Source organism: Actinia tenebrosa, unplaced genomic scaffold (genome assembly GCF_029948245.1).
Source record: "Actinia tenebrosa isolate PJP-AT-01 unplaced genomic scaffold, QUT_ActTen_1.0 PGA_scaffold1__47_contigs__length_23844297, whole genome shotgun sequence".
Classification (NCBI taxonomy): Eukaryota; Metazoa; Cnidaria; class Anthozoa; order Actiniaria; family Actiniidae; genus Actinia; species Actinia tenebrosa.
Window position 1 is genome coordinate 8463711 of NW_028292578.1, and position 16873 is coordinate 8480583.

The following is a 16873-nucleotide window of genomic DNA, read 5'->3' on the forward strand; positions in this document are numbered from 1 at the left end:
CTAAAGTTCTTAGATTCGCAGCAGTTTATGGCGGACTCCTTAGCAAACCTCGTAAAGTATAACACCAACTTTCCCATTTCCAGTCAATACGGCGCGGAAAGGAAAGGAGTCTACCCATACGAATACATGGACTCCTGGGATCGATTCAAAGAACCCCTACCACCCAAAGATCGCTTCTACAGCACCCTAAACGAGTCTGGTATAAAGGATGAGGAGTACCAGCATGCGTTAGACGTGTGGGAAAAGTACTCCTGAGAGAACATGGGTGACTACCACGACATCTACCTAAGGTCTGACGTAGTGCTGCTTGCAGATGTTTTCCAAAGCTTCAGAAAGATGGCTATGGAATATTACGGATTGGATCCCGCTAATTTCTACACGGCTCCTGGGCTCAGCTGGAGTGCTTTGTTAAAGAAGACAAATGCGCAGTTGGATCTCCTAACGGAGTACGACATGTATCGGTTTATGGAAGACGGTATTCGTGGCGGCGTATGCGGACCCAGCCGACGTTACGCCCGCGCAAACAACCCCTTAGTAGAGCACGACCCAGAGAAACCAACCACATACATTTACTACCTGGATGCGAATAACCTTTATGGTTGGGCAATGTCACAGTACCTACCTGTGAGAGACTTCGAATGGGATCCAGTGAAGCCGATAGACTTCTACATGCAGGTAGGAAAGGAGGAAGACAAGGGTTACGTCTTAGAAGTGGATCTGGAGTACCCAGAGCGCCTGCACGACGCGCACGATGAGTTCCCATTAGCACCAGAAGCGATAGAGATACCATTTAAGCAGCTAAGTCCGCTGCGAAAGCAAATGTGCCCTGGTTACAAACCGTACAGGAAACTAACTATGAACCTGATGGATAAGAAGAAGTATGTGGTACATTACCGCAACCTGCAGTTCTACGTGCGACACGGAATGCGCGTAGAGAAGATCCACAGAGTCCTAAAATTCACGCAGGAACCCTGGATGCGCCCCTACATTGACTTTAACACGCAAAAGCGTACCGCAGCGAAAAATGACTTCGAGAAAAACCTCTTCAAACTGATGAACAACAGCGTGTTCGGAAAGACAATGGAGAACATCCGCAAGCGCGTAAGCGTAAAAATAGTCAGCACCAAAGAGGAAGCAGAAGCATACGTGTCACAGCCAGGCTTCGTTAGATACGTAGAAATGCTGAACTTCTACGTGATTCACATGAAAAGGGCAAACCTCTTACTAAACAAGCCCGTTTACACAGGCTTTACGGTGCTGGATCTATCGAAGCTGCTTATGTACGAGTTCTACTACGATAAGCTTAAGCCAAAGTACGGAGACCGCTGTCGCCTCCTGTACACAGACACCGACTCCCTAATTCTAGAAGTGCAAACGGAAGACGTTTACAAAGACTGCCTCCCCGACATAGACGAGTACGACACCAGCGGTTACCCGAAGGAGCACTTCCTTTACTCTGCGAAGAATAAGAAGGTAATTGGGAAGATGAAAGACGAAATGTTAGGAAAACCCATCGTGGAATACGTGGGTCTGAAACCAAAGATGTACAGCGTGCTAAAGTTAGACGGCGTAGAAAAGAAAGCTAAAGGCGTAAAAAAGTATGTGGTTAAGAAGGACATTACGCACGAGTCCTACCTCAACGTATTACGAACACGCAAGGAACAGCGGCATAAGATGAACAGCCTGCGCAGCTATGGTCATCAGATACATAACGTCACGCAGGAGAAGGTGTCACTGTCTGCATTTGACGGTAAGCGATGGATGTGTGATGACGGAGTGCATACGATAGCATTCGGACATCACACGATAAGCAGTTCTTCTTTGACGAACCCACGCGTGGGACCATCATGAAGATAATACAAGATGGGCTGACCCTTCTTAGCTATCGCACTTTGGATCTGGTAAGTTTCCAAAGACCAATTAGGATCCGTAGCTCTTTTGGATCCTCCTTCTAATTCACCCGGCTCATAGAGATATCGGACCGTGACATTACCTAATTTCTTTTCATGGGGGAAGACCGCCCTCGAACTTCTGACGAAGGACTTGTGTTCCACGTGTTTCTTTTTTATGGCATCCCTGGGTTTCATTCCCGTAGCCCTGGCCGCCTCGTTGTTCGAAGCTGCGACGACCTGGGGGAGCCTCTGAGTCCATTCCCTATTGCGTTTGGAGGGATCTTCCAGCTCTTTCCAATACTGGTATCCAAAGAGACGCTCGGCCAGGGTCTTATTGAATCTTTCGACGATGCTCTGACCCCTGTGGTACTCTGCTTTAGCTCTTCTAATCTTAGTGTCGTGGTCTTTCAGGGTCTTGGTAACCACGCCCATAAACTCCGTCCCCGCATCCACTTGCAGCAGCTTAGGCCATTTCAAGACGCGCTCATAAATCCTACCTAGGGCTTCTGCGACTTCTCCAGAATCCTTGCTGATTATGGGTTCGGCGTCCTTGTATCTGCTTGCGATATCGACTACGGTCAAAGCGTACCTATAGGTCTTTCTTCTCACCTTATCGTGCGGTAAGAAAAGCAAATCCGCCTGATGAACTTCATTGGGGGTATTTACGGTGAAGCTGGGTCTGGGAATGTACTTAGGCACGGGAAGATAAACCTGCCAGAGGGTTTGTTTTTTCAACCAGTTCTTAGCCGTTTCGTCTGATACCCTGGCCGCGGTCGCGAGTTTCTTGATAGCTGACGCTCCTTTCCAATAGCCTTCAGGCCCATAGTAAATCCTTTTGAGTTTGTCCTCTACGCGGCCCATTATATGAATTCCAAAACAAGATTGATCTTTCGCCCGTTGAAATCCACCGTCTTTCCGTCCACTTTAATGGTGATGTTTATGCTTTCTACCAAATTAGACAAATCATAGCTTAAAGAAATGGGAGTGTATTCTACTGGGTCAAATGGATTACCCTTAGGTAGGAATTTGGACATAAGAGAAGACTTTTCTCCATTGTTGTAACTATGGACCAAGTCGCAATAGACTTCATAAGAGGATGCGACTTTCCATTTCACATCATATGTATTGCCGCTATTTATTGTGGTACTAGTAAGGCCCAGGAGTTCTACCAATGGACTGCCCTTTAAATTAGCGCTTCCACTATTTTTCTTAAATGTCATTTCATGGGGTAATCCTGTGGTAAGAGTATATCCATGCTTCGCTAGCTCCTTAGCCAGTGTTATGGGGGTGTAATGGGAATCTGGTATTTTTGGTTTGGTGCCGGAAGTTCCGATGACAAAGCCATTAATTAAATTATACCAAGAATTATACAAAGAGCAACTAACCAACCGAACCTTACAGGCTTTGATGGTAGGATTCAAATACGTGGTAAAGTTATTCTTGTCGCTTTCCAAAAAGACGATCATTATATTAGATACGCCAAGGCCACGCCTCCCGCCAGCCCTGCGACTCCTACAAAGACCAATTCATTGTCTTTTTGTTTCTTAGAAGGCTGGTAGTAATTCTTGAACTGAGGCTTTTTCATTCTAAAGTCGGGGTGTGCTTGCGCATAAAGTTTGAAGGCGTAGTCTGTGTTTTCGAAGTTCTTGTCTGCCTGCATTTTGTCTTGGTAGTTCTTATCCAACCAATCCCTGTAAGCTTGTCTTTTTTCATTCCAAGCTGCCACGTCCCGCTGATATTTCTCCAGCGCTAAGTCGTGTCTCTTCCTTTCGGCGGCACCGCTTTTGTCGCCTCTGACTAATCTATCCAAATATTGACCACCATAATTAGCCCCTGTAAATGCTAAAGCTGCAATGACTCCACCTGCGACTAAGCTAACCATTATATGTTAGGCAGGTACTTTTCCTTCCGTAGGTAATCCTTTAGCATGATAGCCCCGCCTACGGCAGCGGTCATTTTAGCAAAATTAGCGAAGCTCTTGCTTGGGTCTTCAGTAAAGTCTTCTTTGAGCACTTTCTTACCCACCCAACCAATACCCGCAACAATAGAAGTAATGATAGCTGCTTCTTCAACAGTTTTCAACAACGCGGTCGACATTATATTACAAAGCGAGAAGGTTATTCCATTTCAGGGATCTTACTTTTTCTAACCTCCACAGGTGCGTGATATGTTGCGGCCTCCCACTTTACTTTTGGCTTCGTAGCCCGCCATTGTAAGTAGAGGCTGCCTGCTGCTATAGCGACTCCTAACGCGCCAATGACGTACCCAGGATTGATAAAGGATTCCTCTTCTCTTTCCTCCACCTTTTCCTCCTTCTTTGCTTTGTTCTTTTTATTCATCTCCGCGAGCTTCTTTCCGGCAGCGACTCTGCCCGGAGATTTAGCCTTGGTAATCTTGGTATCTTCTACGGGAGCCTTTTCTGGTTGTTCTTCGGTGTCACTCATTTTATATTAAGGGACTTGAAGGACTTGACAAGTAACTTGATGACGACTTGACAATGACTTGGCAATGACTTGACAACGACTTGACTAAGTACTTGAGAATGACTTAAGGACGACTTGACTAAGTACTTGAGGTGACTTGACAACGACTTGACTAAGTACTTGAGAATGACTTAAGGACGACTTGACTAAGTACTTGAGGTGACTTGACAACGACTTGACTAGGTACTTGAGGCGACTTGATCAGGTACCTCAGCAAGTGCCGCCTGGAAGACCTTTTCGACTTCTCTGTCCTTCTTGAAGTCCTTCCAAGACACCAGTACCTCCTTCAAGTTGACATGCTGAGCTACGTGAAGTGCCGCAGAGGCGACTGCCATTAACTTACCGCACTTCAAAGACAACCACCCGCAGGTTATCTTAAGTTCTTGGGATATGACATAGTCATCTCTTATGTCCTTCTGTAGTTGCTCCACGTCGTCTATGGGCAGTGCAAGTCCAAGCAATTTAGTCGCAAGTCGGATAGCGGAGTCTGCTACGGCGTCCGTGGTCTTACTTGCAAGGGCGGCCTCGTACCTCTTATGGAACTTCTTAACTTCCTCTTCTGACAACTTATTAACTTGCTCATGGGTAAGTTCCTTGCCTATCATTTCTTTACACTTCCCCGAAGACACAAGGATGTTAAGTTGTTCCTTAAGGTTACTTTCGTCTAACTGCGCGGGGACTTCATCTAAGAGCTGCTCAATGTCCATATATGTTAATGGAATACGGAAACCTCAAAGAGAAGATCATCTTGGAATGTTGGTGCGTTTTTAGGTGCCGCATGTATTCGTGTAACTGTTCCTTGGATATCTCACCGCCGTAGTCGCTTAAGATGGTTTCCAGGTCACTCCGGCTCGGAGTATTTTATACTCCGAGCCGGAGTGACCTGGAAACCATCTTAAGCGACTACGGCGGTGAGATATCCAAGGAACAGTTACACGAATACATGCGGCACCTAAAAACGCACCAACATTCCAAGATGATCTTCTCTTTGAGGTTTCCGTATTCCATTAACATATATGGACATTGAGCAGCTCTTAGATGAAGTCCCCGCGCAGTTAGACGAAAGTAACCTTAAGGAACAACTTAACATCCTTGTGTCTTAGGGGAAGTGTAAAGAAATGATATGCAAGGAACTTACCCATGAGCAAGTTAATAAGTTGTCAGAAGAGGAAGTTAAGAAGTTCCATAAGAGGTACGAGGCCGCCCTTGCAAGTAAGACCACGGACGCCGTAGCAGACTCCGCTATCCGACTTGCGACTAAATTGCTTGGACTTGCACTGCCCATAGACGACGTGGAGCAACTACAGAAGGACATAAGAGATGACTATGTCATATCCCAAGAACTTAAGATAACCTGCGGGTGGTTGTCTTTGAAGTGCGGTAAGTTAATGGCAGTCGCCTCTGCGGCACTTCACGTAGCTCAGCATGTCAACTTGAAGGAGGTACTGGTGTCTTGGAAGGACTTCAAGAAGGACAGAGAAGTCGAAAAGGTCTTCCAGGCGGCACTTGCTGAGGTACCTGATCAAGTCGCCTCAAGTACCTAGTCAAGTCGTTGTCAAGTCACCTCAAGTACTTAGTCAAGTCGTCCTTAAGTCATTCTCAAGTACTTAGTCAAGTCGTTGTCAAGTCACCTCAAGTACTTAGTCAAGTCGTCCTTAAGTCATTCTCAAGTACTTAGTCAAGTCGTTGTCAAGTCATTGCCAAGTCATTGTCAAGTCGTCATCAAGTTACTTGTCAAGTCCTTCAAGTCCCTTAATATAAAATGAGTGACACCGAAGAACAACCAGAAAAGGCTCCCGTAGAAGATACCAAGATTACCAAGGCTAAATCTCCGGGCAGAGTCGCTGCCGGAAAGAAGCTCGCGGAGATGAATAAAAAGAACAAAGCAAAGAAGGAGGAAAAGGTGGAGGAAAGAGAAGAGGAATCCTTTATCAATCCTGGGTACGTCATTGGCGCGTTAGGAGTCGCTATAGCAGCAGGCAGCCTCTACTTACAATGGCGGGCTACGAAGCCAAAAGTAAAGTGGGAGGCCGCAACATATCACGCACCTGTGGAGGTTAGAAAAAGTAAGATCCCTGAAATGGAATAACCTTCTCGCTTTGTAATATAATGTCGACCGCGTTGTTGAAAACTGTTGAAGAAGCAGCTATCATTACTTCTATTGTTGCGGGTATTGGTTGGGTGGGTAAGAAAGTGCTCAAAGAAGACTTTACTGAAGACCCAAGCAAGAGCTTCGCTAATTTTGCTAAAATGACCGCTGCCGTAGGCGGGGCTATCATGCTAAAGGATTACCTACGGAAGGAAAAGTACCTGCCTAACATATAATGGTTAGCTTAGTCGCAGGTGGAGTCATTGCAGCTTTAGCATTTACAGGGGCTAATTATGGTGGTCAATATTTGGATAGATTAGTCAGAGGCGACAAAAGCGGTGCCGCCGAAAGGAAGAGACACGACTTAGCGCTGGAGAAATATCAGCGGGACGTGGCAGCTTGGAATGAAAAAAGACAAGCTTACAGGGATTGGTTGGATAAGAACTACCAAGACAAAATGCAGGCAGACAAGAACTTCGAAAACACAGACTACGCCTTCAAACTTTATGCGCAAGCACACCCCGACTTTAGAATGAAAAAGCCTCAGTTCAAGAATTACTACCAGCCTTCTAAGAAACAAAAAGACAATGAATTGGTCTTTGTAGGAGTCGCAGGGCTGGCGGGAGGCGTGGCCTTGGCGTATCTAATATAATGATCGTCTTTTTGGAAAGCGACAAGAATAACTTTACCACGTATTTGAATCCTACCATCAAAGCCTGTAAGGTTCGGTTGGTTAGTTGCTCTTTGTATAATTCTTGGTATAATTTAATTAATGGCTTTGTCATCGGAACTTCCGGCACCAAACCAAAAATACCAGATTCCCATTACACCCCCATAACACTGGCTAAGGAGCTAGCGAAGCATGGATATACTCTTACCACAGGATTACCCCATGAAATGACATTTAAGAAAAATAGTGGAAGCGCTAATTTAAAGGGCAGTCCATTGGTAGAACTCCTGGGCCTTACTAGTACCACAATAAATAGCGGCAATACATATGATGTGAAATGGAAAGTCGCATCCTCTTATGAAGTCTATTGCGACTTGGTCCATAGTTACAACAATGGAGAAAAGTCTTCTCTTATGTCCAAATTCCTACCTAAGGGTAATCCATTTGACCCAGTAGAATACACTCCCATTTCTTTAAGCTATGATTTGTCTAATTTGGTAGAAAGCATAAACATCACCATTAAAGTGGACGGAAAGACGGTGGATTTCAACGGGCGAAAGATCAATCTTGTTTTGGAATTCATATAATGGGCCGCGTAGAGGACAAACTCAAAAGGATTTACTATGGGCCTGAAGGCTATTGGAAAGGAGCGTCAGCTATCAAGAAACTCGCGACCGCGGCCAGGGTATCAGACGAAACGGCTAAGAACTGGTTGAAAAAACAAACCCTCTGGCAGGTTTATCTTCCCGTGCCTAAGTACATTCCCAGACCCAGCTTCACCGTAAATACCCCCAATGAAGTTCATCAGGCGGATTTGCTTTTCTTACCGCACGATAAGGTGAGAAGAAAGACCTATAGGTACGCTTTGACCGTAGTCGATATCGCAAGCAGATACAAGGACGCCGAACCCATAATCAGCAAGGATTCTGGAGAAGTCGCAGAAGCCCTAGGTAGGATTTATGAGCGCGTCTTGAAATGGCCTAAGCTGCTGCAAGTGGATGCGGGGACGGAGTTTATGGGCGTGGTTACCAAGACCCTGAAAGACCACGACACTAAGATTAGAAGAGCTAAAGCAGAGTACCACAGGGGTCAGAGCATCGTCGAAAGATTCAATAAGACCCTGGCCGAGCGTCTCTTTGGATACCAGTATTGGAAAGAGCTGGAAGATCCCTCCAAACGCAATAGGGAATGGACTCAGAGGCTCCCCCAGGTCGTCGCAGCTTCGAACAACGAGGCGGCCAGGGCTACGGGAATGAAACCCAGGGATGCCATAAAAAAGAAACACGTGGAACACAAGTCCTTCGTCAGAAGTTCGAGGGCGGTCTTCCCCCATGAAAAGAAATTAGGTAATGTCACGGTCCGATATCTCTATGAGCCGGGTGAATTAGAAGGAGGATCCAAAAGAGCTACGGATCCTAATTGGTCTTTGGAAACTTACCAGATCCAAAGTGCGATAGCTAAGAAGGGTCAGCCCATCTTGTATTATCTTCATGATGGTCCCACGCGTGGGTTCGTCAAAGAAGAACTGCTTATCGTGTGATGTCCGAATGCTATCGTATGCACTCCGTCATCACACATCCATCGCTTACCGTCAAATGCAGACAGTGACACCTTCTCCTGCGTGACGTTATGTATCTGATGACCATAGCTGCGCAGGCTGTTCATCTTATGCCGCTGTTCCTTGCGTGTTCGTAATACGTTGAGGTAGGACTCGTGCGTAATGTCCTTCTTAACCACATACTTTTTTACGCCTTTAGCTTTCTTTTCTACGCCGTCTAACTTTAGCACGCTGTACATCTTTGGTTTCAGACCCACGTATTCCACGATGGGTTTTCCTAACATTTCGTCTTTCATCTTCCCAATTACCTTCTTATTCTTCGCAGAGTAAAGGAAGTGCTCCTTCGGGTAACCGCTGGTGTCGTACTCGTCTATGTCGGGGAGGCAGTCTTTGTAAACGTCTTCCGTTTGCACTTCTAGAATTAGGGAGTCGGTGTCTGTGTACAGGAGGCGACAGCGGTCTCCGTACTTTGGCTTAAGCTTATCGTAGTAGAACTCGTACATAAGCAGCTTCGATAGATCCAGCACCGTAAAGCCTGTGTAAACGGGCTTGTTTAGTAAGAGGTTTGCCCTTTTCATGTGAATCACGTAGAAGTTCAGCATTTCTACGTATCTAACGAAGCCTGGCTGTGACACGTATGCTTCTGCTTCCTCTTTGGTGCTGACTATTTTTACGCTTACGCGCTTGCGGATGTTCTCCATTGTCTTTCCGAACACGCTGTTGTTCATCAGTTTGAAGAGGTTTTTCTCGAAGTCATTTTTCGCTGCGGTACGCTTTTGCGTGTTAAAGTCAATGTAGGGGCGCATCCAGGGTTCCTGCGTGAATTTTAGGACTCTGTGGATCTTCTCTACGCGCATTCCGTGTCGCACGTAGAACTGCAGGTTGCGGTAATGTACCACATACTTCTTCTTATCCATCAGGTTCATAGTTAGTTTCCTGTACGGTTTGTAACCAGGGCACATTTGCTTTCGCAGCGGACTTAGCTGCTTAAATGGTATCTCTATCGCTTCTGGTGCTAATGGGAACTCATCGTGCGCGTCGTGCAGGCGCTCTGGGTACTCCAGATCCACTTCTAAGACGTAACCCTTGTCTTCCTCCTTTCCTACCTGCATGTAGAAGTCTATCGGCTTCACTGGATCCCATTCGAAGTCTCTCACAGGTAGGTACTGTGACATTGCCCAACCATAAAGGTTATTCGCATCCAGGTAGTAAATGTATGTGGTTGGTTTCTCTGGGTCGTGCTCTACTAAGGGGTTGTTTGCGCGGGCGTAACGTCGGCTGGGTCCGCATACGCCGCCACGAATACCGTCTTCCATAAACCGATACATGTCGTACTCCGTTAGGAGATCCAACTGCGCATTTGTCTTCTTTAACAAAGCACTCCAGCTGAGCCCAGGAGCCGTGTAGAAATTAGCGGGATCCAATCCGTAATATTCCATAGCCATCTTTCTGAAGCTTTGGAAAACATCTGCAAGCAGCACTACGTCAGACCTTAGGTAGATGTCGTGGTAGTCACCCATGTTCTCTCAGGAGTACTTTTCCCACACGTCTAACGCATGCTGGTACTCCTCATCCTTTATACCAGACTCGTTTAGGGTGCTGTAGAAGCGATCTTTGGGTGGTAGGGGTTCTTTGAATCGATCCCAGGAGTCCATGTATTCGTATGGGTAGACTCCTTTCCTTTCCGCGCCGTATTGACTGGAAATGGGAAAGTTGGTGTTATACTTTACGAGGTTTGCTAAGGAGTCCGCCATAAACTGCTGCGAATCTAAGAACTTTAGCTTACCCACAGTTACGGACATGTACCTTTCTTTGTTGTTGGGTATGCACTTTACTTCGGAGCCGTCTGTTCCTTGTAAAAGTAAGTGACTGTCGTAACCCCTTAAATTGTGAAAGAATACGGGTATTTCCATTTCTGGGTCTACTTTGAAGTTTATATTGCATTTCCAATGAGCCGCTCCTCTGTATTTACCCGTGATGTGGCAGTGATCTCTAACCTTATCCACATAGAAATCCTCAACAAATGCTTTGTGGCAGTGAATGCAGTGCGTGGAGGGCTTTCCCGGCTTCTCACCTTTCTTAGCATACTTCCCGCATTTAAAATGAGCTTCTCCTAGATACTTTCCATCTTCATCCCACGCTTTCTTGGCTCGTCTTCCAAACTGGAGAAGCGTATGTTGACAAATGTGGCATTTCTTTGCCTTGGTAAAAGCCTCCTGGTTCTCTTTGGTAAATTCCATCTTCTTTGGACGTCTTAATTGTTCTCTTATCTCCCCCTCCTCTTCTCGCAATGCTTCTAGAAACTCATTAGCTGCGTTCTTACCTCGGTAAATCACAGGAGGGTTTGCTTTACCGTCTGATCTGACTACTATGTAACCAAAGGAGCAGATCTCGTGTAATCCTACCTTATTCGTGGCGCCACGTTTCTGCTCTTCCTTAGTTATCAACGCTTCGAAGTCTGCATATATCACGTAAGGCACTTGCATCTGCTTTTGATGGTCTGCGTATGAAAGCTCTTTGTTGGTGGGCATCTGGATCCGTTGCGCCACTTCTTCGACTCCGCGGCAGATCTCATCGTGTTTCTTTAGGGTATTTAAGGATGTAAATGACAGCAAGCAGCAGTCACAGAAGTACTTTTTGCCTTTGTGCTTAGTATGTCTGTAGAATAGTCTGCTAATGTGTTTAACCCATGAGTAGTGTCCGCCGTGGTAGAATAAATGTACGCGCTCTCCTTTACTTTTTGACAGAACTAACGGTACTATCGTCTGCTCTCTGACTCCGTAAACGTTAATTGCTAGATCGTTTATTTCCTCAAATATGGGGATGTCTATCAACTGCATGGGAAATTCCACACCATCCCACTCTAAATCGTCTGTGGGATACTTACTTGTCCTACAGGGATCCTTCTCTGCTGGATACAGTGCAGACCTGATTGCCCACATAAAGCATCGATTGTCTTCATTCTTCACGTTTACAATAGCCTTCTTCCTTTCTACCCACGTTGGTAGCGGTACGTAACTCCCCCCTCGTATGGGTACGTACCTTGCCATGCTAACCTCCATACCTTCTACCTCCTCCACTGTCCAACCTGATCCTTCTTTCGTGTAGTTAGACAGCGACTCCATTATTGCTTCTAAGGCTTCGCTGAGTGACCTATCCAGATTCGTGGACTCTAATATCACTAACGACTTTGATCGCAGCATTGCTGTCGTCGTTACCTCATCTTTTGATAAACTTACTTCTACCATTATACTCGCTTTCAGGGCTCCTAATTCTTCTATGCCTTTTCGAAGCGTTCTCTTGACCTTCCTTTCTGACTGACGCCCAAACTGCCTAACGTCAATCTCACCGTTACCGGGTATTGACACCGTTTCGAAATTGCTTTGGGATTCCATCTATATAATAGGAAATATCTTATACCTAATTCCAGACCCTTTTCAGATCGTCGTAGTCATACTCACAATCCTGACAATGCCAAAACAATTTAACCTTAGTCTCAAACTTCTTACCACATCCACAATCATAGCTGCTCATACATTTCGTCTTCATCTTCAAATGCTTCTTTAAGTCCACTTCTTTCTTAAAAGTTCTCTTACAATCTTCGCACTCCATATATAGACTAACATATTTGCGCTGTTGCCCCCAACCACACTTGGAGTGGGTTGTTTCCGTAGGTGGATTTTTGACACGGGTCTTGCCCGTGTTGAGATTGCGCTGGAACCCCCATTCCCTATACTACTGTGTGAGCACCGCCTGCATCAACAACTCGGTGACTCTTGAATGTACATCAAATGCGCAACCACCAGCAAATGAATATCGCTTCTACTTGAATGATCAGCTTGTACATACCAGCATGTCTGGAGTCTATCAGTTGAATGTTCCACAAGTAGGCGTTTATAAATATACATGCGAATCGGCAAATACTATTAGAAAAGGAAACAATGCATCAGTGTCTATTAACATCAAAGGTACTGATTGTTATATAGTTTATTCATTCTAGCTGAAAAAAAAGAATAAACATAAGATGTTCGTTAAATTGTGTCTTTACACTCATCATATCTGCTTATAGCTCCTCCACGGATAACGTTTTCAACACCAAACCAGACTGTAGTAGAAAGAGACAGAGTGGTTCTTATGTGCAATGTAACGGATAGTGATGCAATGAACGTGACTTGGAGTAAAGTTGGTGGTTCATCATATCCTGAAGGTTCTAGTTACACCTTCACAAGTATTGTACGTGGAGACGAGGCTACGTACCAATGTACAGCACACAATGGAAATGAGTGTCCTGCAGCAACTGCGCGATCATCCATCACTGTCACGTGTAAGTTACTTTTTACATGGATACATATCTTGTCTAAAATGAATTTTGTTCGAGTTGTGTGTAATATATTGTTTATTTATTGGTCCCACATTAATATTGTTGGCTATTTAGTTGGTTTACAGCTTGTTTAATTTGTTTTCAGATAAACCTGAAAATACAGTTATCTCCATCGATAAAAGCAGCGACGTATTAATGCATGGAGAGACAGTCACAATGAGGTGTCAGTCAACAGCAAAGCCAACTCAGTGCAACTTGCTGTTTTATAGAGGAAATACGCTATTGGCAAACGAGTCTAGCAGCACATGTTCTGAAAGTCACGTGATATATAGCGTCCAAGGATGCAATGATGAAAGGTTTTACTGTGTCGCAGAGAATAGTGCAGGGACTGGTGAGAGGGCCTACTACAATGTTACTGTTCTAGGTGGGTCTCAATATGAAGAGTAATGAAATATTAGTATAGGAAATCGCACGATCTCGAGTAAAGGCGAGTGCAATTAAAGAACTTTCAAAACATTACGAGTGTCTATTAATTCCAAATTGTACGAGAAGATCGAGAGATTTTTTGTTTATAGTTCGCTCAACAAAGTTTCAGTAAAAAATGAGAAGCGACGCCGTTTATCTTTGTCGATTTGGCGGCCGATTTTCAGTTCATCTCGCAACTGAAATGCATAAAAAAGATTAGTTCTTATTAGTTTTTACGGCTTTTTTTTTTTGCCGATGTTGACATTGTTTTGGCCGTGTTTCCATAGCGACTTAATTCGGTACTCCTACGGAGTACAATTAACGCTATAATTGTACTCCTCTCCGACTAATCAGAGTCGAGTAATTTTGTTTAGTGTACTATAAGGCAGAGTATGGGCATATTGGGCACAGTCTGATATTCAGTATTGAATTAAGACTCAATTGTAATATTTTGTTTTTCCACTTTATAGTTCTTCCTACCATTTCTATCACTCCTTCCACCGACCGAATAGCTAGGGCGGAAGGGACTTCATTATCATTAAGCTGCGTGGCTACAGGATGTCCAACTCCGAATATCACATGGACAAAGCTGAGCATTACAAATCCTCTTTCACAGTCTTTTGGCAATGGAAGTATACTGGTCCAGCAGTTTAGAGGCTTGGATAAGGAAGACACAGGAAGTTATAGGTGCTTTGTTTATAATGGAGTTGGAGAAAGCCCTATGACAAAAACCATTTATCTTAATGTTACATGTAAGTTTATTTTATAGTCTTATCAAACCTGCGGCTGATATAGTTCATATAATGGTTAGTTCTATAAAATAGCATTCACAAGACCTCGAGAAATTATACATGAGTGGCATGATTTAGGTGCATTAGTGGGCAGATTAGACTTCAACATTCCCTTTTTTCCTTCAAAGTCGATGGAGTCGTTTTTCCTGTCTTAAAAGCGCGAGTAGTAGGGGAAAGTCTAAGTTATTACGAGAGTCAGGATAGGAAAAAAGGGGTACTCTAAAACCAAGTCTTTTAATTCTGCCACTGCAAACAACAAGTCAACATTGTTTAATTTCTTTCAGACAAACCCTATAAAACAAATATTACAAGACAGTTTAATCGAACAATCTGCATTAACGACGTGGAGACCCTGCAGTGCATAACCAATGCCAACCCACCAGCACATGAATATCGCTTCTACTTGAGTGATCAGCTTGTACATACCAGCATGTCTGGAGTCTATCAGTTGAATGTTCCACAAGCAGGCAATAATGTATACAAGTGTGAACCAAAGAACACTGTGGGAGCTGGACAGAATGCATCGGTGTTGATTCCAACAAAAGGCATGTATCGTATTTTGAGGCTAAATTTAAACGCTTATAGGTGCTTTTAACGATAGTATTATTTGTGCAATTTTTATTTAAAATTTTTGTTATTGAATTTTTCAGCTATCCCCAATATTATTTGGATTTCTTCAAGTAGGACATTTGCTGAAGGAGAAGTTGCGGTTTTGGTCTGCATTGTGATGGGCACTGTGCCAATGAACGTGACTTGGAGTAAAATAAGTGGCCCTTCCTATCCCGAAGGTCACACACACACCTTCACCAGTATACGCCGCCAAGACGAGGGCACGTATCAATGCACAGCCAGTAATGGAGATGAATGTCCGATAACGACTGCACAGTCCAACATCACCGTTATCTGTAAGAAAATAATTCTCATTCAAGTTTTCATTTTATCTAAATTACCAAATTATCACGCCTGCTGTTGTGCACATACCCAGCTCCGTAACCAAGTATGTATACACATATACTCCTAACGTCAGCTAACTCAAAGCCCTATTCCACATTTCGGTTCCGCGACCCAAGTTTATACTCAAAGATGGTATAAATATTACTTTTAAAATGTCGAATGCTAATTACAATAACCGAGGCCTTTACCAAGATAAGTAGGTATACTATTATATTACCTATGATCTTGAAGCCTTGAATTGAGTTGTCCTTGACCAATTCCCCAAAAACCATGGCATAGCTATTTGAGGAAAGAGCATGTCAGTGGTATTCAACAGATTTCATTTTGTCTTACAGTTAAACCAGAACAAACGAGTCTGTTGGTTCCTAGGAGCATAGCCTGCTTAAACGACCCAATGACTCTCAGATGCAATTCAGGGAACACGAAGCCGAATCCTCATCTTTACCATTTCTATCAAAACCAAGTGTTGCTCTCTAAGGAAAGTACAGGAATCTACACGTTTAATATAAGAGTAAAAGGAAACAATACATACACTTGCGTACCCGAAAACAAGGCGGGACTTGGCGACAGCGCTAACGTAACAATCTTTGTAAAAGGTAACGTTCTATTAGCTTATTGCAAAAACAAAGTTGCCGAAAACTAAGCTTATAGACCAACTGCAGGATATTCCCTATGCAGTCCAAATCAGAGGACAAAACACCAAAATTTTACAAAGAAGATGGTTGGAAATTTTTGTTTTGTCTTCTGTATTGAACGGCTCAGGGAATGGCTGAAACTGGTCTATAGTTTTCGGTTTAAGTAAGAAGAATTGAAACAGTAATAATAGCAAAAAAATGATTTCCCTATGATTTTTTCACGCAGCCCCTCCTAAAATAGTTAGTTCAACACACAGCCAATATGCCTTGGAAGGATGGAGATTTTCTTTTGATTGCAATGTTCTTGACGATGATAACCAATTAAATGTCACTTGGCGTAAAGTTGGCGTTGGTGAAATATCGAGCTTCAGGAGACATAGTATTGCAGCTGTCAGTTGGGATGATAAAGGCCAATATCAATGTACAGCTGTTAATAGTTTTGGATGTACCGCAAGAAGTTCCATAGCAAATATCACTGTTGTTGGTAAGCTTGTTACGTCATTCAGATAAGTATATCGGCCCTATTGACACCTTCCCATCAACCAACAGCGTGACTCTCGGTCGGGTAAATTCATGATCCGTTGATCTGTCGTTTGCCGTCAGGCGTTCTTTCCGAAAAAGTGGTTTTTGATCTGAATGACGCGTTTTTATTGAAAACTGAATACTTTGATCGACAGTTGCGACCGTGACATATCGACTGTGGCGGGAGATTAAAACCGTTTGGCCTCAGAATCGCGTATAGATAAACGTTAACCTCGCACCCTTATTCGATTCGTAACGAATATTACATTATTGTTAAAACACTCATTAATAATTCATAAGCTTATGGTCCAATTGGAGCAACCATACACGTCACGTGCATGAACCTTTATACCCGATAAAGTCCTCTTCATTAGTATTCAAGTGATTTTATATAAAGACACATGTGTCTTTATATAAAGACACATGTGATCTTTATATAAAGACCACTCGAATACTATGAGGATGACTTCATCAGGGATGAAGTATGCATCAA

At 43.9% G+C, this 16873-nt stretch overlaps 1 protein-coding gene across 1 annotated transcript in view; it reads left to right on the forward strand.

Annotated features, from left to right (window-relative positions):
- LOC116288745 (hemicentin-1) overlaps positions 1–16873 on the forward strand; it is a 46210-nt gene that overhangs the window by 27138 nt on the left and 2199 nt on the right. The window contains exons 46-52 of the mRNA XM_089032430.1: positions 12762–13016; positions 13159–13437; positions 13949–14230; positions 14554–14814; positions 14920–15174; positions 15559–15819; positions 16085–16342. Coding sequence (XP_088888556.1) covers positions 12762–13016; positions 13159–13437; positions 13949–14230; positions 14554–14814; positions 14920–15174; positions 15559–15819; positions 16085–16342 — 1851 coding nt within the window. The remainder of the gene's footprint in view (positions 1–12761; positions 13017–13158; positions 13438–13948; positions 14231–14553; positions 14815–14919; positions 15175–15558; positions 15820–16084; positions 16343–16873) is intronic.